The 25656-nt window shown below is 48.8% G+C and overlaps 1 protein-coding gene across 1 annotated transcript in view; it reads right to left on the reverse strand.

Annotated features, from left to right (window-relative positions):
• The window catches only part of zfyve9a (zinc finger, FYVE domain containing 9a), a 53456-nt gene that overhangs the window by 22269 nt on the left and 5531 nt on the right, over positions 1 to 25656 (reverse strand). The window contains exons 2-10 of the mRNA XM_084182821.1: positions 20517 to 20622; positions 12100 to 13631; positions 10010 to 10109; positions 7139 to 7315; positions 6635 to 6807; positions 5909 to 6041; positions 4350 to 4409; positions 3831 to 3893; positions 1885 to 2040 (exon numbers count right to left, since the gene is read on the reverse strand). Coding sequence (XP_084038947.1) covers positions 1885 to 2040; positions 3831 to 3893; positions 4350 to 4409; positions 5909 to 6041; positions 6635 to 6807; positions 7139 to 7315; positions 10010 to 10109; positions 12100 to 13631; positions 20517 to 20586 — 2464 coding nt within the window. The 5' untranslated portion in view covers positions 20587 to 20622. The remainder of the gene's footprint in view (positions 1 to 1884; positions 2041 to 3830; positions 3894 to 4349; positions 4410 to 5908; positions 6042 to 6634; positions 6808 to 7138; positions 7316 to 10009; positions 10110 to 12099; positions 13632 to 20516; positions 20623 to 25656) is intronic.

A 25656-nucleotide genomic window follows, 5' to 3' on the forward strand; every position in this document is an offset into this window, starting at 1 on the left:
AAGGAGTTCCCACATATGCTGAGCACTTGTTGGCTGCTTTTCCTTCACTCTGCCGTCCGACTCATACCAAACCATCTCAATTTGATTAAGGTCGGGGGATTGTGGAGGCCAGGTCATCTGATGCAGCACTCCATCACTCTCCTTCTTGGTCAAATAGCCCTTACACAGCCTGGAGGTGTGTTGGGTCATTGTCCTGTTGAAAAACTATTGATAGTCCCACTAAGCCCAAACCAGATGGGATGGCATATCGCTGCAGAATGCTGTGGTAGCCATGCTGGTTAAGTGTGCCTTGCATTCTAAATAAATCCCAGACAGTGTCACCAGCAAAGCACCCCCACACCATAACACCTCCTCATCCATGCTTTAAGGTGGGAACTACACATGCAGAGATCATCCGTTCACCCACACCGCGTCTCACAAAGACACGCCGGTTGGAACCAAAAATCTCCAATTTGGACTCCAGACCAAAGGACACATTTCCACCGGTCTAATATCCATTGCTCATGTTTCTTGGCCCAAGCAAGTCTCTTCTTCTTATTGGTGTCCTTTAGTAGTGGTTTCTTTGCAGCAATTTGACCATGAAGGCCTGATTTGACTGACCTTCACGTCTTAAAAGTAGAAGACTGTCGTTTCTCTTTGCTTATTTGAGCTGTTCTTGCCATTATATGGACTTGGTCTTTTACCAAATAGGGCTATCTTATGTGTACCTTGTCACAACACAACTGATTGGCTCAAATGCATTAAGAAGGAAATAAATTCCACAAATTAACTTTTAAGAAGGCACACCTGTTAATTGAAATGCATTCCAGGTGACTACCTCATGAAGCTGGTTGAGAGAATGCCAAGAGTGTGCAAAGCTGTCATCAAGGCTATTTGAAGAATCTCAAATACAAAATATATTTTGATTTGTTTAACACTTTTTTGGTTACTGCATGATTCCATATGTTTTATTTCATAGTTTTGATGTCTTCACTATTATTATACAATGTAGAAAATAGTAAAAATAAAGAAAAACCCTTGAATGAGTAGGTGTTCTAAAACTTTTGACTGGTACTGTATATTAAATTAACCTGTGAGGGCCTCTTGGTGGAGGTATATTAAATTAACCTGTGAGGGCCTCTTGGTGGAGGTATATTAAATTAACCTGTGAGGGCCTCTTGGTGGAGGTATATTAAATTAACCTGTGAGGGCCTCTTGGTGGAGGTATATTAAATTAACCTGTGAGGGCCTCTTGGTGGAGTTATATTAAATTAACCTTTGAGGGCCTCTTGGTGGAGTTATATTAAATTAACCTGTGAGGGCCTCTTGGTGGAGTTATATTAAATTAACCTGTGAGGGCCTCTTGGTGGAGTTATATTAAATTAACCTTTGAGGGCCTCTTGGTGGAGTTATATTAAATTAACCTTTGAGGGCCTCTTGGTGGAGTTATATTAAATTAACCTGTGAGGGCCTCTTGGTGGAGGTATATTAAATTAACCTGTGAGGGCCTCTTGGTGGAGGTATATTAAATTAACCTGTGAGGGCCTCTTGGTGGAGTTATATTAAATTAACCTTTGAGGGCCTCTTGGTGGAGTTATATTAAATTAACCTGTGAGGGCCTCTTGGTGGAGTTATATTAAATTAACCTTTGAGGGCCTCTTGGTGGAGTTATATTAAATTAACCTGTGAGGGCCTCTTGGTGGAGTTATATTAAATGAACTTGTGAGGGCCTCCTGGTGGAGGTATATTAAACTAACCTGTGAGGGCCTCCTGGTGGAGGTATATTAAACTAACCTGTGAGGGCCTCCTGGTGGAGGTATATTAAACTAACCTGTGAGGGCCTCCTGGTGGAGGTATATTAAACTAACCTGTGAGGGCCTCCTGGTGGAGGTATATTAAACTAACCTGTGAGGGCCTCCTGGTAGAGCTGTACGAAGTGGCTGAAGAGGTCTTTGGGGATGCTCTTCTCGTCAGGCAGACACTGCAGCAGCACCACCACCTCAGCCTGGCCCACTGCATGCATCCCCTTACTGGTCACATGCCAACACTTCCTGTTTACGTCTACAGGAAGGGAGCAAGGGAGAGCCGAGAGAAGGTTACCATAGAATGTAGAATGAGTGATTCTAGTAATGAGTGATAGTACTGTGGGACCATAGAGGGGGGGGGGGGGTAGATATATACTCTCATTATATATTTACTTCTCTAGTAGTGTGAGGAAAAACAACAGCCAAACTGCTGAATCAGACAAGCTCCTCAGAGTGAGGTCAGAATAAACTGGCATTATGACATCTACAGTATATGAAACGATGCTGGTGTTGCTAGTTGAAGCTGGAAGAACCTTATCGAGACACTCACAGTTGACCTGGAAGAACCTTATCGAGACACTCACAGTTGACCTGGAAGGACCTTATCGAGACACTCACAGTTGACCTGGAAGGACCTTATCGAGACACTCACAGTTGACCTGGAAGGACCTTATCGAGACACTCACAGTTGACCTGGAAGGACCTTATCGAGACACTCACAGTTGACCTGGAAGGACCTTATCGAGACACTCACAGTTGACCTGGAAGGACCTTATCGAGACACTCACAGTTGACCTGGAAGGACCTTATCGAGACACTCACAGTTGACCTGGAAGGACCTTATCGAGACACTCACAGTTGACCTGGAAGGACCTTATCGAGACACTCACAGTTGACCTGGAAGGACCTTATCGAGACACTCACAGTTGACCTGGAAGGACCTTATCGAGACACTCACAGTTGACCTGGAAGGACCTTATCGAGACACTCACAGTTGACCTGGAAGGACCTTATCGAGACACTCACAGTTGACCTGGAAGGACCTTATCGAGACACTCACAGTTGACCTGGAAGGACCTTATCGAGACACTCACAGTTGACCTGGAAGGACCTTATCGAGACACTCACAGTTGACCTGGAAGGACCTTATCGAGACACTCACAGTTGACCTGGAAGGACCTTATCGAGACACTCACAGTTGACCTGGAAGGACCTTATCGAGACACTCACAGTTGACCTGGAAGGACCTTATCGAGACACTCACAGTTGACCTGGAAGGACCTTATCGAGACACTCACAGTTGACCTGGAAGGACCTTATCGAGACACTCACAGTTGACCTGGAAGGACCTTATCGAGACACTCACAGTTGACCTGGAAGGACCTTATCGAGACACTCACAGTTGACCTGGAAGGACCTTATCGAGACACTCACAGTTGACCTGGAAGGACCTTATCGAGACACTCACAGTTGACCTGGAAGGACCTTATCGAGACACTCACAGTTGACCTGGAAGGACCTTATCGAGACACTCACAGTTGACCTGGAAGGACCTTATCGAGACACTCACAGTTGACCTGGAAGGACCTTATCGAGACACTCACAGTTGACCTGGAAGGACCTTATCGAGACACTCACAGTTGACCTGGAAGGACCTTATCGAGACACTCACAGTTGACCTGGAAGGACCTTATCGAGACACTCACAGTTGACCTGGAAGGACCTTATCGAGACACTCACAGTTGACCTGGAAGGACCTTATCGAGACACTCACAGTTGACCTGGAAGGACCTTATCGAGACACTCACAGTTGACCTGGAAGGACCTTATCGAGACACTCACAGTTGACCTGGAAGGACCTTATCGAGACACTCACAGTTGACCTGGAAGGACCTTATCGAGACACTCACAGTTGACCTGGAAGGACCTTATCGAGACACTCACAGTTGACCTGGAAGGACCTTATCGAGACACTCACAGTTGACCTGGAAGGACCTTATCGAGACACTCACAGTTGACCTGGAAGGACCTTATCGAGACACTCACAGTTGACCAGTCTGACCACGGCCAGCAGGTTGGCATTGAGCACAAAGACCAGCGGGTCAGGACCTCCGTCCTCCAGCGGGTCAGGACCTCCGTCCTCCAGCGGGTCAGGACCTCCGTCCTCCAGCGGGTCAGGACCTCCGTCCTCCAGCGGGTCAGGACCTCCGTCCTCCAGCGGGTCAGGACCTCCGTCCTCCAGCGGGTCAGGACCTCCGTCCTCCAGCGGGTCAGGACCTCCGTCCTCCAGCGGGTCAGGACCTCCGTCCTCCAGCGGGTCAGGACCTCCGTCCTCCAGCGGGTCAGGACCTCCGTCCTCCAGCGGGTCAGGACCTCCGTCCTCCAGCGGGTCAGGACCTCCGTCCTCCAGCGGGTCAGGACCTCCGTCCTCTAGCGGGTCAGGACCTCCGTCCTCCAGCGGGTCAGGACCTCCGTCCTCCAGCGGGTCAGGACCTCCGTCCTCCAGCGGGTCAGGACCTCCGTCCTCCAGCGGGTCAGGACCTCCGTCCTCCAGCGGGTCAGGACCTCCGTCCTCCAGCTGCTGCATCAGAATCATCTCAGAGGGACGCTCCTCCACCGCGCAGTCTGAGGGTGGCGATGCTGTTGGGGGAAAACACACAGTTACCAAACAGGGACATCTCACAACGAACCCCAATGTACCCACAGCACCACACCCCTCCCAGCTTGCTACATTGACATGATCGCTGGACAACAAAGGTGACACACAGAAGAAAACACACACAGTGTGATGGACAGTGAGGTGAGGACGGGGGAGGTTAAGGTGTGATGGACAGTGAGGTGAGGACGGGGGAGGTTAAGGTGTGATGGACAGTGAGGTGAGGACGGGGGAGGTTAAGGTGTGATGGACAGTGAGGTGAGGACGGGGGAGGTTAAGGTGTGATGGACAGTGAGGTGAGGACGGGGGAGGTTAAGGTGTGATGGACAGTGAGGTGAGGACGGGGGAGGTTAAGGTGTGATGGACAGTGAGGTGAGGACGGGGGAGGTTAAGGTGTGATGGACAGTGAGGTGAGGACGGGGGAGGTTAAGGTGTGGTGGACAGTGAGGTGAGGATGGGGGAGGTTAAGGTGTGATGGACAGTGAGGTGAGGACGGGGGAGGTTAAGGTGTGATGGACAGTGAGGTGAGGACGGGGGAGGTTAAGGTGTGATGGACAGTGAGGTGAGGACGGGGGAGGTTAAGGTGTGATGGACAGTGAGGTGAGGACGGGGGAGGTTAAGGTGTGGTGGACAGTGAGGTGAGGACGGGGGAGGTTAAGGTGTGATGGACAGTGAGGTGAGGACGGGGGGAGGTTAAGGTGTGATGGACAGTGAGGTGAGGACGGGGGAGGTTAAGGTGTGATGGACAGTGAGGTGAGGACGGGGGAGGTTAAGGTGTGATGGACAGTGAGGTGAGGACGGGGGAGGTTAAGGTGTGATGGACAGTGAGGTGAGGACGGGGGAGGTTAAGGTGTGATGGACAGTGAGGTGAGGACGGGGGAGGTTAAGGTGTGATGGACAGTGAGGTGAGGACGGGGGAGGTTAAGGTGTGATGGACAGTGAGGTGAGGACGGGGGAGGTTAAGGTGTGATGGACAGTGAGGTGAGGACGGGGGAGGTTAAGGTGTGATGGACAGTGAGGTGAGGACGGGGGAGGTTAAGGTTAAGGTGTGATGGACAGTGAGGTGAGGACGGGGGAGGTTAAGGTGTAATGGACAGTGAGGTGAGGACGGGGGAGGTTAAGGTGTAATGGACAGTGAGGTGAGGACGGGGGAGGTTAAGGTTAAGGTGTGATGGACAGTGAGGTGAGGACGGGGGAGGTTAAGGTTAAGGTGTGATGGACAGTGAGGTGAGGACGGGGGAGGTTAAGGTTAAGGTGTGATGGACAGTGAGGTGAGGACGGGGGAGGTTGTGTGATGGACAGTGAGGTGAGGATGGGGGAGGTTAAGGTGTGATGGACAGTGAGGTGAGGACGGGGGAGGTTGAGTGATGGACAGTGAGGTGAGGACGGGGGAGGTTGAGTGATGGACAGTAAGGTGAGGATGGGGGAGGTTAAGGTGTGATGGACAGTGAGGTGAGGACGGGGGAGGTTAAGGTGTGGCCTCCCGTACCTCCTTTAACTCCGGTGGAGGTGAGGATGGGAGGAAGGCCGTCCTCCGGAATTAGACTGACGGAGCTGCCTACAGGGCTTCCCACGGTGGTCGCAGGGGCAGGGGACGATGCCTGGAGGGGGGAGGAGGAGGAAGAGGAGGAGGAGGAGGAGGAGAGGGTTTAAGTACAGAAAAACAGGTGTGGAGAATTGTAGAAGGCTGAATAAATATGTAATTGGCAGACAACCCTTCATATTCACATTCAGCAATTCAGAGTGTGTGTGTTTGTGTGTTAGGAGTTCCTGTCATTGGACGAGTCAGAGATCAGTACAGACAAAGGCATTAAAGGTTTAACCAGTGATTCTAGTCTACAGACAAGCTGAGTGGCGAGTCACCTTCTAACCTGTTGCTACTCTACCAGGCATGCCCAGTCCAGACAGACGTCAACAACTAAACTACATTATCTGGTCACACTTCACTGCTGAAGATGACGGGAAACAGTCTGTATGAAAAGGCTTTTCATTCTAGAAACTCTAAGGTCAACCCAGGGACAACTTGTCCAGGTGTGTTTCCTCCTAGTCGTAGTCAGTCACCCAGCTCCTGATAGGAGGAATATAAACCAACCTCAGAATATCAATAATAAAAAGGTCAATGTTAGACTTTTGCTTAAATTCCTCTTTAACAAACTGTAAGATGTGACCTTTTGAGCTTTGGTGCCAACCGTACCTCTCGCAAATCAGTAGAGAAGGATTTGTTGGAACACTGTGAGACAGCCAATGGTTGCGAGGGGGCGGGGCTGGAAGCAGAGGGCTTGGGGGATTCTGCTGCCTCCCCATTCGCCAGGATTCCATCTGCAAACCACACCCTCTTCCGCTCCCGCGAGAGGAAACCTGCAGACCCTGTGACGCACACACAGGTTGGATAAATCCAAAATTTAACACAGAAAACAAAACTATTATCAAAAGAAAGCAACTAGGGTGGAAACGTCCTATTGGGTGAGAAAGAGGAAGCAGTCATAAAAAGCAGGAAAGGAAACAGGAAGATAGGTCAGAGGTTATACAGGGTCGTATTTATTAGCGCACACCATAGCAAAACATTTTGCAACGGAAAACAGTGCATTTCTTATTGGATAAGCTCAGGTAGTCCCTCCCTGTTCCAGTCAGTTTTATTCCGTTAGGTGCCCAATGAACAGGTCCCTGGTGTTTAGGTGTGTCATGGAGAGGTGGTTACCCTCTGAGCCGGGTGTTTTAGGGACCCCCACAGGGACCATGACGGGGGGAGGAAGGGAGGCCAGCGCCCCTGAGGCTTGGACCTGCTGCAGAGGTGGGACGGTACTGCAGAACTCTGCTGGGTTGTTGGGGTTAGGACTCTGGTTAGACCCGCCACACGTACCCTCCCACGAATGAGCTGACGGCAAAAAGGAGACGGAGATATAGGATCAAGATCGATATAGGATCAATATACTGTAGGGAGCTATAGGATCAAAATAGGGCAATATAGGATCAAAATAGGGAGATACAGGATCAAGATAGAATCAATATAGGGTCAACATACGGAGATATAGTATCAATACAGGGAGACATTGGATCAATACAGGGAGACATCGGATCAATACAGGGAGACATCGGATCAATACAGGGAGACATCGGATCAATACAGGGAGACATCGGATCAATACAGGGAGACATCGGATCAATACAGGGAGACATCGGATCAATCCAGGGAGACATCGGATCAATACAGGGAGACATCGGATCAATACAGGGAGACATCGGATCAATACAGGGAGACATCGGATCAATACAGGGAGAAATAGGCTCAATATAGGATATATAACAATTATTCAAAATAAAAAACATAAATATCACATTTACTTAAGTATTCAGACCCTTTACTCAGTATTTTGTTGAAGCACCATTGGCAGCGATTACAGCCTCGAGTCTTCCTGGGTATGACGCTACAAGCTTGGCACAACTGTATTTGGGGAGTTTCTCCCATTCTTCTCTGCAGATCCTCTCAAGCTCTGTCAGGTTGGATGGGGAGCGTCGCTGCACAGCTATTTTCAGGTCTCTCCAGAGATGTTCGATCGGGTTCAAGTCCGGACTCTGGCTGGGCCACTCAAGGACATTCAGAGACTTGTCCCAAAGCCACTCCTGCGTTGTCTTGGCTGTGTGCTTAGGGTCGTCGTCCTGTTGGAAGGTGAACCTTCGCCCCAGTCTGAGGTCCGGAGCACTCTGGAGCAGGTTTTCATCAAGGATCTCTCTGTACTTTGCTCCGTTCATCTTTCCCTCGATCCTGACTAGTCTCCCAGTCCCTGCCGCTGAAAAACATCACCCCAGTATGATGCTGCCACCACCATGCTTCACCGTAGGGATGGTGCCAGGTTTCCTCCAGACGTGACGCTTGGCATTCAGCCCAAAGAGCACAATCTTGGTTTCATCAGACCAGAGAATCTTGTTTCTCATGGTCTGAGAGTATTTAGGTGCCTTTTGGCTAAATCCAAGCGGGCTGTCATGTGCCTTTTACTGAGGAGTGGCTTCCGTCTGGCCATTCTACCATAAAGACCTGATTGGTGGAGTGCTGCAGAGATGGTTGTCCTTCTGGAAGGTTCTCCCATCTCCACAGAGGATCTCTGGAGCTCTGTCAGAGTGACCATCGGGTTCTTGGTCACCTCCCTGACCAAGGCCCTTCTCCCCGATTGCTCAGTTTGGCCGGGCGGCCAGCTCTAGGAAGAGTCTTGGTGGCTCCAAACTTCTTCCATTTAAGAATGATGGAGGCCACTGTGTTCTTGGGACCTTCAATGCTGCAGAAATGTTTTGGTACCCTTCCCCAGATCTGTGCTGTAAAACAATCCTGTCTCTGAGCTCTACGGACAATTCCTTCAACCTCATGGCTTGGTTTTTGGTCTGACATGCACTGTCAACTGTGGGACCTTATATAGACAGGTGTGTGCCTTTCCAAATCATGTCCAATCAATTGATTTTACCACAGGTGGACTCCAATCAAGTTGTAGAAACATAAAGGATGATCAATGGAAACAGGATGCACCTGAGCTCAATTACGAGTCTCATTGCAAAGGGTCTGAATACTTATGTAAATACGTTTTTTTTTTTTTTTATATAAATTTGCAAAAATGTCTAAAAACCTGTTTTTGATTTGTCATTTTCGGTTATTGTGTGTAGATTTAAAATTAAAATCTTAAAATTAAAATTAAATTAAAATAATTTAAATAAAATTAAAATTAAAAATTAGTTAATCAATTTTACAATAAGGCTGTAACGTAACAAAATGTGGATAAATATAGGGAGATATAGGATCAATATAGGGAGATATAGAATCAATGTAGGGAGATATAGGATCAATATAGGGCGATATAGGATCAATATAGGGAGATATAGGATCAATATAGGGAGATATAGGATCAATATAGGGAGATATAGGATCAATATAGGGAGATATAGGATCAATATAGGATCAATATAGGGGAGATATAGGATCAATATAGGATCAACATACAGAGATATAGGATCAATATAGGATCAATATAGGGAGATATAGGATCAATATAGGGAGCTATAGGATCAATATAGGGAGATATAGGATCAATATAGGGAGATATAGGATCAATATAGGGAGATATAGGATCAATATAGGATCAATATAGGGAGATATAGGATCAATATAGGGAGATATAGGATCAATATAGGGCGATATAGGATCAATATAGAATCAATATAGGGAAGACAGGAAGGTATGCAGTAGACTATTGCTATGCCATTTAACTACGGCCAGGAGTTTTTCCACACCTTACAACTAGGGCCAGGAGTTTTTCCACACCTTACAACTAGGGCCAAGACCAAACCCCAACCAAACCAAAGCTATGGAAGAAGGATGTGGAGATGAAGTTGATTCTAGACTCTGCGCCAGGATCAGTATTGTGTTTACATCCTAATGGTTAAGGTCAGGAACGGGATGGTTAAGGTCAGGAACGGGATGGAGTAAGGTCAGGAACGGGATGGTTAAGGTCAGGAACGGGATGGTTAAGGTCAGGAACGGGATGGAGTAAGCTGATCCTAGATCTGTGTAGTAATAGTGACTCACCACTCAGTAGAGCAGAGTGACAGGTGATGCAGACTCTGGCCTCCTTCCTGTCCATGTAGATCAGTCTGCTCCTCCGGCTGCAGCAGGCAGCACAGAACACCTGGGGAAACATCGAAGAGCACAGAACACCTGGGGACACATCGAAGAGCACAGAACACCTGGGGACACATCGAAGAGCACAGAACACCTGGGGACACATCGAAGAGCACAGAACACCTGGGGACACATCGAAGAGCACAGAACACCTGGAGAAACATCGAAGAGCACAGAACACCTGGGGACACATCGAAGAGCACAGAACACCTGGGGACACATCGAAGAGCACAGAACACCTGGGGACACATCGAAGAGCACAGAACACCTGGGGACACATCGAAGAGCACAGAACACCTGGGGACACATCGAAGAGCATTGGAAATTGAAATGTAGTGTACTTCCTGAATCGACCCCCGACCCTGCTCAGGAGTGCTGGTATCGCGTGTCTCTATGAGAGAGAGACGTTCTCCTCTCCAGTCTGTCTTCTACCCAATTCATCTTATAAACTGAATTCATTCACACACCGTTCAGGCACACATCTCTAATGAAATCTCACTTGACGACACTTGTTTTCTCAAATTAAATAGACAAAATCAATCACATTTTCACAACAACGATCTTACACACATTGTTATCTTATATACACTACACTCTTAGTGTTATCTTATATACACTACACTCTTAGTGTTATCTTATATACACTACACTCTTAGTGTTATCTTATATACACTACACTCTTAGTGTGTGACCTTGGGAAATTAAGAGGGTGTTTGTCCACAGCAAACCTGTCCCAGTGCAGATTCAGCTGTAAAAGGCCCCTGTACCAGGCCATCCTAGAACCCTGTACCAGGCCATCCTAGAACCCTGTACCAGGCCATCCTAGAACCCTGTACCAGGCCATCCTAGAACCCTGTACCAGGCCATCCTAGAACCCTGTACCAGGCCATCCTAGAACTCTGTACCAGGCCATCCTAGAACCCTGTACCAGGCCATCCTAGAACCCTGTACCAGGCCATCCTAGAACTCTGTACCAGGCCATCCTGGAACTCTGTACCAGGCCATCCTGGAACTCTGTACCAGGCCATCCTAGAACCCTGTACCAGGCCATCCTAGAACCCTGTACCAGGCCATCCTAGAACTCTGTACCAGGCCATCCTAGAACCCTGTACCAGGCCATCCTAGAACTCTGTACCAGGCCATCCTAGAACCCTGTACCAGGCCATCCTAGAACTCTGTACCAGGCCATCCTAGAACCCTGTACCAGGCCATCCTAGAACCCTGTACCAGGCCATCCTAGAACCCTGTACCAGGCCATCCTAGAACAACCCAGCTCAACTTCAACGATTCAAATGGGATTATTTTATAGGAACAGGTCATGCCTTTCCTTAAACATCAGAAAACAGATCATTCAGTCGACATTCATTACGGCTATAGACTCTGGTGATATAGTCTATATGAATGTAGCTTCTACTGTACTGAAGACATTGGACGCAGTTTACCGTAGTGCCCTACGCTTTATTACGGTGATAGGTTCAGGACACATCACTGCATTCTGTATCAGAAAGTAGGCCGGCCCTCAAGTCTCGTAGATCAATGCACTGCTCTCTTTTTGTTTATAAAGCCCTCTTGTGTAAACTTCTGCCTTACCTGACTTCATTGTTAAATTACAGACATACGAGTCACCTGTGGATGGCTAATTCTGGAGGTCCCTTCCATCCCCACTGAGTTGGGTAAATCTGCTTTTAGTGTTTCTGCACCTTACGTGTGGAATGATCTCCAAAGCTCTCTAAAAATCGGTGCCTCTAGGGCATTTCAGACGAATGTTAGGATAACTTTTTACTGAAGAATGTGTCTGTTTAGGATTGGGGTCTACATTTCCTGTATCGTTGTGTATAATAACATGTATTTTAATGTATATATGTACTTTAATGTGTATATTGTATTTTGATGTGTATTGTTGTGTTAAACAGGGCTCATCTGGAAAAGAGACCTTGGTCTCAGCATTGACTCCCTGTCAAAATAAAGGTTCAATAAAAAATAGAATCTGCACCCACCTTTCCACAGGCCCTGCAGTGATGCCTCCTCTTGGTGAAGGTGAAGCGGGCCTCACACTTCATACAGACTGGTGCCTGGGAGTCAGGGACCCACACCGGGGCCACATCCCCCAGGGAGGAGAGCAGTTTCCTGGGCAGAGCCCCCTGGTGGTGATACCCCGCCTGGAGGTCGTTGTCCGGGCTGCTCTCTGACGCCACCACCAGGCCCAACAATGATGACGGAGACCCGCTTAGCAACTCCCCATTAACAACCGCAACACAACCACCAGGGTCACCCCCGGCAACGACGGTTGCTGTATCCGTGGTTACACCACCGGCACGGTTCTCAAGGTTCTTGTTCTTGCAGACGGCGGTGGTGGTGTTAGCGGTAGGTGCTAGCTGGTTCTGGACGTGTCCGGATAGCGGCCAGGGGATCTGGAGTTTGAGATTGACCGGTTGTTTGGGACGCGCCCCGCCAAACAGCCCACTTACTGGCTGCAGATGACTGTTGCTCTGTTTGGAACGAACACTGCTACCTCCTTCTCCTCCGTTCTCTTGCTTGCTCTCCTCCATCTCCTTTTCCTCTGTTACGGAGTCCTCCTTGGAGGGGGGAGGGAGGAGAGACTGCCCTTCCTCCTCCTCCTCTTCCTCCCCTGCAGTAGCCAGGCCGTTGGTAAGAGTCTTCTCCCCATCCTGACCTCCCCTGCTCTCCTTCTCCTTCTCTCCTTTCAACCTCTTCTGCTTCTGAGAGGAATTCCTACACTCCTTCCGCTCTCTCGGCCCCTCCATCGTCCCTCCTGTATTTCCACGACCTTCCTCCCCATTGTCCTGTGACTGTCCCCCAGCCATTCCAGCCTCCTCCCTACCACTGTCCTGAATAGGTGACCCAGCACCAGCTCTCTCAGTCTCTGGCTTGGAGTTCAACTTCTCTGCTAACGTCTCATCCCCTCCCAGCCTCTCCTCAAAGGTAAAGTGTGTGTGACTAACGTGGGAGCTTCCACCACTCCTCTCCCCACCCCTCTCCCCCACAGGGGCATCAGGGCGTGGGTCCGAGGGGGTGGGGGGCTGGTGGTGGTCTGAAGGGGTAACGGTCACCCTTGTCTGGTTCCCCTTGCAGGGTTCTTCACTGAGCCCGCTGAGGGCAGGGCTGGCTGGACTAGAGGGGCTGGTAGAGGAGCATCCGTTCTCCAGGGCTGAGTGGTGGTGGTGGTGGTGGTAAGGAGGGGGGCTAGAGGAGGCTGACATAGGGGGGGACGAGCCCTCCTCACCCCCCAACAGCTTGCCGATGTTGGGCTGGGGGAGCGGAGGGCTCTGGACGTCTGCACGGCAGTCTGGTCGTTCTTCTCCCCAGGGTGGGGGCTCGGCGGTGGGGTGGCGTTTGGCGTCAGGCCCCTGGGGGTCGCTGGATGATGGGTCGGGGGGCGGGAGGGTCTTTATGGGGAGGGGGTCGAGGTCCGGGGTCAAAGACAGGGCAGGGTTCAGAGATAGTAGGTGGGCCGGAGGGGCCAGGATCTGAATCCACTTAACATCAGACAGACTGTCGGTCTCATCATCTGGGGAGGAAACAGGAAATAGAAGAGAGTCAATGCGTATCAAACTAAACAGGAAAGAGGGAACGATATTACCACAGACAACATGAGAACTGGAATGTAATACTAAACTACCAAATGTAAACTGTTACTGAAAGGGTTGGAGAAATGAAGAAACCAGGCTGGATGGGTGGAATCAGGTGGTGGGATGTATTGGGAGGGAGGTGGCTTGAAAATGGACCCATTTCCCTCCTCCTCCTCCTCCTCCTCCTCCTCCTCCTCTCCTCTCTTTCCTCTCCTCTCTTTCCTCTCCTCTCTCCCTCTCCTCCCCCTGTTTCTCTCCCCTGACAACCATCAGTCACCCTGACACATGAATACTGTCTGGAATGTTGGGAGGAGTCCTGAACACCAACTTCCATTACACACACACACACACCCTACACGCTCAAACACACACACCCTACACACACATCCTACACACCCTACACACACACACACCCTACACACACACACACACACACACCCTACACACACACACACCCTACACGCTCACACACACACACCCTACACACTCACACACACACACACACCCTACACACACACACACCCTACACGCTCACACTCACACACCCTACACACACACACACACACACCCTACACACTCACACACCCTACACACACACACCCTACACACACACCCTACACACTCACACACCCAGTTAATCTGCCAAGCTGCATCTGACAGAGGACTCCCAGATAATCACTCACAGCCTGAACACACACACGGAGCTCTCTGTACCATGGCATGGCAGGCACAACACACCCACGGAGCTCTCTGTACCATGGCATGGCAGGCACAACACACCCACGGAGCTCTCTGTACCATGGCATGGCAGGCACAACACACCCACGGAGCTCTCTGTACCATGGCATGGCAGGCACAACACACCCACGGAGCTCCCCGTACCATGGCATGGCAGGCACAACACACCCACGGAGCTCTCTGTACCATGGCATGGCAGGCACAACACACCCACGGAGCTCTCCGTACCATGGCATGGCAGGCACAACACACCCACGGAGCTCTCCGTACCATGGCATGGCAGGCACAACACACCCACGGAGCTCTCCGTACCATGGCATGGCAGGCACAACACACCCACGGAGCTCTCTGTACCATGGCATGGCAGGCACAACACACCCACGGAGCTCTCTGTACCATGGCATGGCAGGCACAACACACCCACAGAGCTCTCCGTACCATGGCATGGCAGGCACAACACACCCACGGAGCTCTCTGTACCATGGCATGGCAGGCACAACACACCCACGGAGCTCTCTGTACCATGGCATGGCAGGCACAACACACCCACGGAGCTCTCTGTACCATGGCATGGCAGGCACAACACACCCACGGAGCTCTCTGTACCATGGCATGGCAGGCACAACACACCCACGGAGCTCTCTGTACCATGGCATGGCAGGCACAACACACCCACGGAGCTCTCCGTACCATGGCATGGCAGGCACAACACACCCACGGAGCTCTCCGTACCATGGCATGGCAGGCACAACACACCCACGGAGCTCTCCGTACCATGGCATGGCAGGCACAACACACCCACGGAGCTCTCCGTACCATGGCATGGCAGGCACAACACACCCACGGAGCTCTCTGTACCATGGCATGGCAGGCACAACACACCCACGGAGCTCTCTGTACCATGGCATGGCAGGCACAACACACCCACAGAGCTCTCCGTACCATGGCATGGCAGGCACAACACACCCACAGAGCTCTCCGTACCATGGCATGGCAGGCACAACACACCCACGGAGCTCTCTGTACCATGGCATGGCAGGCACAACACACCCACGGAGCTCTCTGTACCATGGCATGGCAGGCACAACACACCCACGGAGCTCTCCGTACCATGGCATGGCAGGCACAACACACCCACGGAGCTCTCCGTACCATGGCATGGCAGGCACAACACACCCACGGAGCTCTCTGTACCATGGCATGGCAGGCACAACACACCCACGGAGCTCTCCGTACCATGGCATGGCAGGCACAACACACCCACGGAGCTCTCTGTACCATGGCATGGCAGGCACAACACACCCACGGAGCTCTCCGTACCATGGCATGGCAGGCACAACACACCCACGGAGCTCTCTGTACCATGGCATGGCAGGCACAACACACCCACGGAGCTCTCCGTACCATGGCATGGCAGGCACAACACACCCACGGAGCTCTCCGTACCATGGCATGGCAGGCACAACACACCCACGGAGCTCTCCGTACCATGGCATGGCAGGCACAACACACCCACGGAGCTCTCCGTACCATGGCATGGCAGGCACAACACACCCACGGAGCTCTCTGTACCATGGCATGGCAGGCACAACACACCCACGGAGCTCTCTGTACCATGGCATGGCAGGCACAACACACCCACGGAGCTCTCCGTACCATGGCATGGCAGGCACAACACACCCACGGAGCTCTCCGTACCATGGCATGGCAGGCACAACACACCCACGGAGCTCTCTGTACCATGGCATGGCAGGCACAACACACCCACGGAGCTCTCCGTACCATGGCATGGCAGGCACAACACACCCACGGAGCTCTCTGTACCATGGCATGGCAGGCACAACACACCCACGGAGCTCTCCGTACCATGGCATGGCAGGCACAACACACCAACCGAGCGACCGTGTGTGTGTGTGTGTGATAATTCACTAGTCACCTTTAAGGACAAATGGGGAGAAAACCCAATCTCTTTATCACAGATCCAACCTCACCACAGCATGGCTCCAACCGTATGCTGCTGATCTCTGCACTAGCCTTAAATAGACACCGTTATTGACAACACACACACACACACACACACACACACACTAACCACACACACACACACACACACACACACTAACCACACACACACACACACACACACTAACCAAACCACACACACACACACACACACACACTAACCACACCACACACACACACACACACACACACACACACACACACACACACACACACACACACACTAACCACACCAATCAATCAATCAATCAATTTTATTTTATATAGCCCTTCTTACATCAGCTAATATCTCGAAGTGCTGTACAGAAACCCAGCCTAAAACCCCAAACAGCTAGTAATGCAGGTGTAGAAGCACGGTGGCTAGGAAAAACTCCCTAGAAAGGCAAAACCTAGGAAGAAACCTAGAGAGGAACCAGGCTATGAGGGGTGGCCAGTCCTCTTCTGGCTGTGCCGGGTGGAGATTATAACAGAACCATGCCAAGATGTTCAAAAATGTTCATAAGTGACAAGCATGGTCAAATAATAATCAGGAATAAATCTCAGTTGGCTTTTCATAGCCGATCATTAAGAGTTGAAAACAGCAGGTCTGGGACAGGTAGGGGTTCCATAACCGCAGGCAGAACAGTTGAAACTGGAATAGCAGCAAGGCCAGGCGGACTGGGGACAGCAAGGAGTCACCACGGCCGGTAGTCCCGACGTATGGTCCTAGGGCTCAGGTCTCTCAGTTGGCTTTTCATAGCCGATCATTAAGAGTTGAAAACAGCAGGTCTGGGACAGGTAGGGGTTTCGTAGCCGCAGGCAGAACAGTTGAAACTGGAATAGCAGCAAGGCCACACACACACACTCACTGAACTTTCAAATAGACCAAGCCAATAACACACAAACACTTACTAAGCTATCCTACAGACACAGTGTACTGTATCCACTGTATACAATGACTATGGAGGTCCTGTCCGTTTCCAAACCACGGAGGTCTGTCTCCACAACATGGAGGTCCTGTCCGTCTCCACAACATGGAGGTCCTGTCCGTCTCCAAACATGGAGGTCCTGTCCGTCTCCAAACATGGAGGTCCTGTCCGTCTCCACAACATGGAGGTCATGTCCGTCTCCAAACATGGAGATCCTGTCCGTCTCCAAACATGGAGGTCCTGTCCGTCTCCACAACATGGAGGTCCTGTCCGTCTCCACAACATGGAGGTCCTGTCCGTCTCCAAACATGGAGGTCCTGTCCGTCTCCACAACATGGAGGTCATGTCCGTCTCCAAACATGGAGGTCCTGTCCGTCTCCACAACATGGAGGTCCTGTCCGTCTCCACAACATGGAGGTCCTGTCCGTCTCCACAACATGGAGGTCATGTCCGTCTCCACAACATGGAGGTCCTGTCCGTCTCCACAACATGGAGGTCCTGTCCGTCTCCACAACATGGAGGTCATGTCCGTCTCCACAACATGGAGGTCCTGTCCGTCTCCACAACATGGAGGTCCTGTCCGTCTCCAACCCATGGAGGTCCTGTCCGTCTCCACAACATGGAGGTCATGTCCGTCTCCACAACATGGAGGTCCTGTCCGTCTCCACAACATGGAGGTCCTGTCCGTCTCCAACCCATGGAGGTCCTGTCCGTCTCCACAACATGAAGGTCCTGTCCGTCTCCACAACATGAAGGTCCTGTCCGTCTCCACAACATGGAGGTCATGTCCGTCTCCACAACATGGAGGTCCTGTCCGTCTCCACAACATGGAGGTCCTGTCCGTCTCCACAACATGGAGGTCCTGTCCGTCTCCACAACATGGAGGTCCTGTCAGTCTCCACAACATGGAGGTCCTGTCTGTCTCCAAACCATGGAGGTCCTGTCCGTCTCCACAACATGGAGGTCCTGTCCGTCTCCACAACATGGAGGTCCTGTCCGTCTCCACAACATGGAGGTCCTGTCCGTCTCCACAACATGGAGGTCATGTCCGTCTCCACAACATGGAGGTCCTGTCCGTCTCCACAACATGGAGGTCCTGTCCGTCTCCACAACATGGAGGTCCTGTCCGTCTCCACAACATGGAGGTCCTGTCCGTCTCCACAACATGGAGGTCCTGTCCGTCTCCACACCATGGAGGTCCTGTCAGTCTCCACAACATGGAGGTCCTGTCTGTCTCCAAACCATGGAGGTCCTGTCCGTCTCCACAACATGGAGGTCCTGTCCGTCTCCACAACATGGAGGTCCTGTCCGTCACCACAACATGGAGGTCCTGTCAGTCTCCACAACATGGAGGTCCTGTCTGTCTCCAAACCATGGAGGTCCTGTCCGTCTCCACAACATGGAGGTCCTGTCCGTCTCCACAACATGGAGGTCCTGTCCGTCTCCACAACATGGAGGTCCTGTCAGTCTCCACAACATGGAGGTCCTGTCTGTCTCCAAACCATGGAGGTCCTGTCCGTCTCCACAACATGGAGGTCCTGTCCGTCTCCACAACATGGAGGTCCTGTCCGTCTCCACAACATGGAGGTCCTGTCCGTCTCCACAACATGGAGGTCCTGTCCGTCTCCACACTATGGAGGTCCTGTCCGTCTCCACACCATGGAGGTCCTGTCCGTCTCCACACCATGGAGGTCATGTCCGTCTCCACAACATGGAGGTCCTGTCCGTCTCCACAACATGGAGGTCCTGTCCGTCTCCACAACATGGAGGTCCTGTCCGTCTCCACAACATGGAGGTCCTGTCAGTCTCCACAACATGGAGGTCCTGTCTGTCTCCAAACCATGGAGGTCCTGTCCGTCTCCACAACATGGAGGTCCTGTCCGTCTCCACAACATGGAGGTCCTGTCCGTCTCCACAACATGGAGGTCCTGTCCGTCTCCACAACATGGAGGTCATGTCTGTCTCCACAACATGGAGGTCCTGTCCGTCTCCACAACATGGAGGTCCTGTCCGTCTCCACAACATGGAGGTCCTGTCCGTCTCCACAACATGGAGGTCCTGTCCGTCTCCACAACATGGAGGTCCTGTCCGTCTCCACACCATGGAGGTCCTGTCAGTCTCCACAACATGGAGGTCCTGTCTGTCTCCAAACCATGGAGGTCCTGTCCGTCTCCACAACATGGAGGTCCTGTCCGTCTCCACAACATGGAGGTCCTGTCCGTCACCACAACATGGAGCTCCTGTCAGTCTCCACAACATGGAGGTCCTGTCTGTCTCCAAACCATGGAGGTCCTGTCCGTCTCCACAACATGGAGGTCCTGTCCGTCTCCACAACATGGAGGTCCTGTCCGTCTCCACAACATGGAGGTCCTGTCAGTCTCCACAACATGGAGGTCCTGTCTGTCTCCAAACCATGGAGGTCCTGTCCGTCTCCACAACATGGAGGTCCTGTCCGTCTCCACAACATGGAGGTCCTGTCCGTCTCCACAACATGGAGGTCCTGTCCGTCTCCACAACATGGAGGTCCTGTCCGTCTCCACACTATGGAGGTCCTGTCCGTCTCCACACCATGGAGGTCCTGTCCGTCTCCACACCATGGAGGTCCTGTCCGTCTCCACACCATGGAGGCCCTGTCTGTCTCCAAACCATGGAGGCCCTGTCTGTCTCTACAACATTTTCAAAACGTACAATGTGAATGTACGGACACACGGACCCAGACAGACACACAAACACACAACCCTCAATCCTATTAACTGTATTCTCTCTCTGCCCGTTACCCTATTGGTGTGTGTGTGTGTCTTACAAAAAAACACTTATACTCTGCCTTAACACACACTAAGGATGTGTTTAAACAGGCAGCCCAAATCTGATCTAGGGCTGTGTTTAAACAGGCAGCCAATTCTGATCTTTTGCCCAATTATTGGCAAAAGTGCTGGTCCATTGGGTCAAAACACCAATTAGTGAAAAAGATCAGAATTGGGCTGCCTGTGTAAACGCAGCCTTTGTGTACTACAACAAAACACATTTACTCTTGCTTTGCTTAAACATACATACTATAGAGCCCAGTAGCTGCAAATCTGATTGGTGGGTTGATGGATGGATTGATTGGTGGATGGTTGCTAGATTGACGGATGGTTAATTTGTTAATTGACTCACCTTGGTTCTGTTGGAAGTCGTCCAGCACCTTGTCCAGGTTGAAGGCCTCTGCCTGGAAGTAGTTCTCCATGGGTCAGGTACCTCCACCCTGACACGCTGCAGGAACCTGTTAATAGATACAGTTGAAGTCGGAAGTTTACATACACTTAGGTTGGAGTCATTAAAACTCGTTTTTCTGGAGTCATTAAAACTCGTTTTTCAACCACTCCACAAATGTCTAGTTAACAAACTATAGTTTTGGCAAGTCGGTTAGGACATCTACTTTGTGCATGACACAAGTCATTTTTCCAACAATTGTTTACAGACAGATTATTTCACTTAATCACAATTCCAGTGGGTCAGAAGTTTACATACACTAAGTTGACTGTGCCTTTAAACAGCTTGGGAAATTCCAGAAAATGATGTCATGGCTTTAGAAGCTTCTGATAGGCTAATTGACATCATTTGAGTCAATTGGAGGTGTACCTGTGGATGTAATTCAAGGCCTACCTTCAAACTCAGTGCCTCTTTGCTTGACATCATGGGAAAATCAAAAGAAATCAGCCAAGACCTCAGAAAGACAATTGTAGACCTCCACAAGTCTGGTTCATCCTTGGGAGCAATTTCCAAACGCCTGAAGGTACCACGTTCATCTGTACAAACAATAGTACGCAAGTATAAACACCATGGGACCATGAGCCGTCATACCGCTCAGGAAGGAGACGTGTTCTGTCTCCTAGAGATGAAAGTAGTTTGGTGCGAAAAGTGCAAATCAATCACAGAACAACAGCAAAGGACCCTGGAGGAAACAGGTACAAAAGTATGTATCCACAGTAAAACGAGGCCTATATCGACATAACCTGAAAGGCCGCTCAGCAAGGTAGAAGCCACTGCTCCAAAACCGCCATAAAAAAGCCAGACTACAGTTAGCAACTGCACATGGGGACAAAGATCGTACTTTTTGGAGAAATGTCCTCTGGTCTGATGAAACAAAAATAGAACTGTTTGGCCATAAGACCATCGTTATGTTTGGAGGAAAAAGGGGAATGCTTGCAAGCCAAAGAACACCATTCCAACCGTGAAGCAAATGGGTCTTCCAAATGGACAATGACCCCAAGCATACTTCCAAAGTTGTGGCAAAATGGCTTAAAAGCTGAAATAAATCATTCTCTCTACTATTATTCTGACATTTCACATTCATAAAATAAAGTGGTGATCCTAACTGACTTAAGACAGGGGATTTTTACTAGGATTAAATGTCAGGAATTGTGAAAAACTGAGTTTAAATGTATTTGGCCAAGGTGTATGTAAACTTCCGACTTCAACTGTAGTTACCACAGGGTTAGCACCAGGTAACACTAACCCCTTTTCTAACCCTGGAAGTAGTTCTCTATCTATGGGTCAGGTACCTCCACCCTGATACGTGCTGCAGGATAACAGATGACGTTCATATTCTGACTTATCTCTCAAACTCACTTAGATAATACCTTTGAGGATACAGTGGTAGCAATACAAGGTTATAACATTTACAGAAAATACAGAAATGCCGATGGTGGAGGTGTTGCTGTTTATATTCAGAACCACATTCCAGTGAAGATTAGAGAGGATCTCTTGTTAAATACTGTTGAAGTAATATGGCTACAGGTTCATCTGCCTCACCTAAAGCCCATTCTGGTGGGAAGCTGCTATAGACCACCAAGTGCTAACAGTCAGTATCTGGATAACATGTGTGAAATGCTTGATAATATATGTGATATCAATAGAGAGGTATACTTTCTGGGTGATTTAAATATTGACTGGTTTTCATCAGGCTGCCCACTCAAGAGAAAGCTTCAAACTGTAACCAGTGCCTGTAACCTGGTTCAGGTTATCAGTCAAACTACCAGGGTAGTTACAAACAGTACAGGAAATAAATCATCAACATGTATTGATCATATCGTTACTAATGCTGCAGAGATGTGTTTGAAAGCAGTTTCCAAATCCACTGGATGTAGTGATCACAATATAGTAGCCATATATAGGAAAACCAAAGTTCCAAAGGCTGGGCCTAATATTTACATTTTTACATTTTAGTCATTTAGCAGACGCTCTTATCCAGAGCGACTTACAGTTAGTGAGTGCATACATTTTTCATACTGGCCCCCCTCTTATAATATAGTGTATAAGAGGTCATACAATACGTTTTGTAGTGATTCCTATGTTGTTGATGTAAAGAATATAGTTTGGTCCGTGGTGTGTAATGAGGAGCAAACAGACACTGCACTTGACGCATTTATGAAATTGATTATTCCAGTTACTAATAAGCATGCACCCATTAAGAAAACTACTGTAAAAACTGTTAAATCCCCGTGGATTGATGAGGAATTTAAAAATGGTATGGTTGAGAGGGATGAGGCAAAAGGAAAGGCAAATAAGTCTGGCTGCACAACCGATTGGCAAACGTACTGCAAATTGAGAAATCATGCTTTGGAGCACCTTAAATGACACTTTGGGAAAAAAGGCAAACTCAGCTCCATCATTCATTGAATCAGATAGCTCATTCATCACAAAACCAACTGATATTGCCAACTACTTGGGTGTTCCAAATATGCCCACCTCTTAAATAATACATTTTAATTCATTTACAAAATGTTGAAAAACGTACAAACTGACATTTCTTAGGCACACTTAAATTATAATATTCTCCCCTAAAGTTATTAAAATAAACGGATCATTGCAATTCCCCATGGAAGTAGCATTGATAACAGCGGGATCGTATCCAATCGTATCCACAGAGATCAATGTGGGCCCAGGCTTTTGTTCATTCACACCTGATTCAACTAATCAACTAATCATAGACTTCAATCAAGACTTGATATGCTGAAATTAGGTGTTACTGCTTGGTTAGAACAAAACCCTACACCGGCCCTCTGTGGCTAATGTGGTCCTCTGTAGCTCAGCTGGTAAAGCACGGCGCTTGTAACGCCAAGGTAGTGGGTTCGATCCCCGGGACCACCCATACACAAAAAATGTATGCACGCATGACTGTAAGTCGCTTTGGATAAAAGTGGCTGCTAAATGGCATATTATTATTATATTATTTATCAAAGACCGTAACAAATAACTTTGAATGAAGTATCTGACATCTGGTTTACTCCTATTCTTTTTAATTAGTTGAACTTGTCTTCAAAAAGCTGAAGACGGTTTCAAATCTCCCTCTCTACAGTTTTAATACAAAGGTACATGAACCAAACAATATAATCACCTGGATGAATGAGGGACAACTATATATATACTATATGACAAAGCCCCGCCCATAAGTAGTCATCCAATAGTCATCGTCTTGTCCCTCATTTGTTTCCATTTTTCATGACTCGACCTTCACCTCTCCGGAGCCCGTTGGGGAGTTGCAGCGATGAGACAAGATTGTAACTACCAATTGGATATCACGAAAAATTGGGGAGAAAAACTGTTTTTTTATTTTTATATATATATATATATATATATATATATATTAAAAAATATAGATATGATCACTCATCTGGCCACTAGTAGGAACTAACACATAACAGTATAACTTAATAAAACATTGATTGGCTTAGAATAAAACTGGTATGGATACAACAACCACATGAACTGGTTAAAACATTAAATAGAAAAATATATACAGTTGAAGTCGGAAGTTTACATACACCTTAGCCAAATACATTTAAACTCAGTTTTTCACAATTCCTGACATTTAATCCTAGTAAAAATTCCCTGTCTTAGGTCAATTAGGATCACCACTTTATTTTAAGAATGTGAAATGTCAGAATAATAGTAGAGAGAATTATTTATTTCAGCTTTTATTTCTTTCATCACATTCCCAGTGGGTCAGAAGTTTCCATACACTCAATTAGTATTTGGTAGCATTGCTTTTAAATTGTTTAACTTGGGTCAAACGTTTCGGGGAGCCTTCCACAAGCTTCCCACAATAAGTTTGGTGAATTTTGGCCCATTCCTTCTGACAGAGCTGGTGTAACTGAGTCAGGTTTGTAGGCCTCCTTGCTCGCACACGCTTTTTCAGTTCTGCCCACAAATCTTCTATAGGATTGAGGTCAGGGCTTTGTGATGGCCACTCCAATACCTTGACTTTGTTGTCCTTAAGCCATTTTGCCACAACTTTGGAAGTATGCTTGGGGTCATTGTCCATTTGGAAGACCCATTTGCTACCAAGCTTTAACTTCCTGACTGATGTCTTGAGATGTTGCTTCAATATATCCACATAATTTTCCTTCCTCATGATGCCATCTATTTTATGAAGTGCACCAGTCCCTCCTGCAGCAAAGCACCCCCACAGCATGATGCAGCCACCCCCATGCTTCACGGTTGGGATAGTGTTCTTCGGCTTGCAAGGTACCCCCTTTTTCCTCCAAACATAACGATGGTCATTATGGCCAAACAGTTCTATTTTTGTTTCATCAGACCAGAGGACATTTCTCCAAAAAGTACGATCTTTGTCCCCATGTGCAGTTGCAAACCGTAGTCTGGCTTTTTTATGGCGGTTTTGGAGCAGTGGCTTCTTCCTTGTTGAGCGGCCTTTCAGGTTACGTTGATATAGGACTTGTTTTACTGTGGATATAGATACTTTTGTACCTGTTTCCTCCAGCATCTTCACAAGGTCCTTTGCTGTTGTTCTGGGACTGATTTGCACTTTTTGCACCAAAGTACATTCATCTCTAGGAGACAGAACGCGTCTCCTTCCTGAGCGGTATGACGGCTGCGTGGTCCCATGGTGTTTATACTTGCGTACTATTGTTTGTACAGATTAATGTGGTACCTTCAGGCGTTTGGAAATTTCTCCCAAGGATGAACCAGACTTGTGGAAGTCTACAAAACAAATTCTGAGGTCTTGCTGATTTCTTTTGATTTTCCCATGATGTCAAGCAAAGAGGCACTGAGTTTGAAGGTAGGCCTAGAAATACATCCACAGGTACACCTCCAATTGACTCAAATGATGTCAATTAGCCTATCAGAAGCTTCTAAAGCCATGACATCATTTTCTTGAATTTTCCAAGCTGTTTAAAGGCACAGTCAACTTAGTGTATGTAAACTTCTGAACCACTGGAATTGTGATACACTGGATTATAAATGAAATAATCTGTCTGTAAACAATTGTTGGAAACATTACTTGTGTCATGCA

The sequence above is a fragment of the Coregonus lavaretus genome (genome assembly GCF_964263955.1).
Source record: "Coregonus lavaretus genome assembly, chromosome: 19".
Taxonomy (NCBI): Eukaryota; Metazoa; Chordata; class Actinopteri; order Salmoniformes; family Salmonidae; genus Coregonus; species Coregonus lavaretus.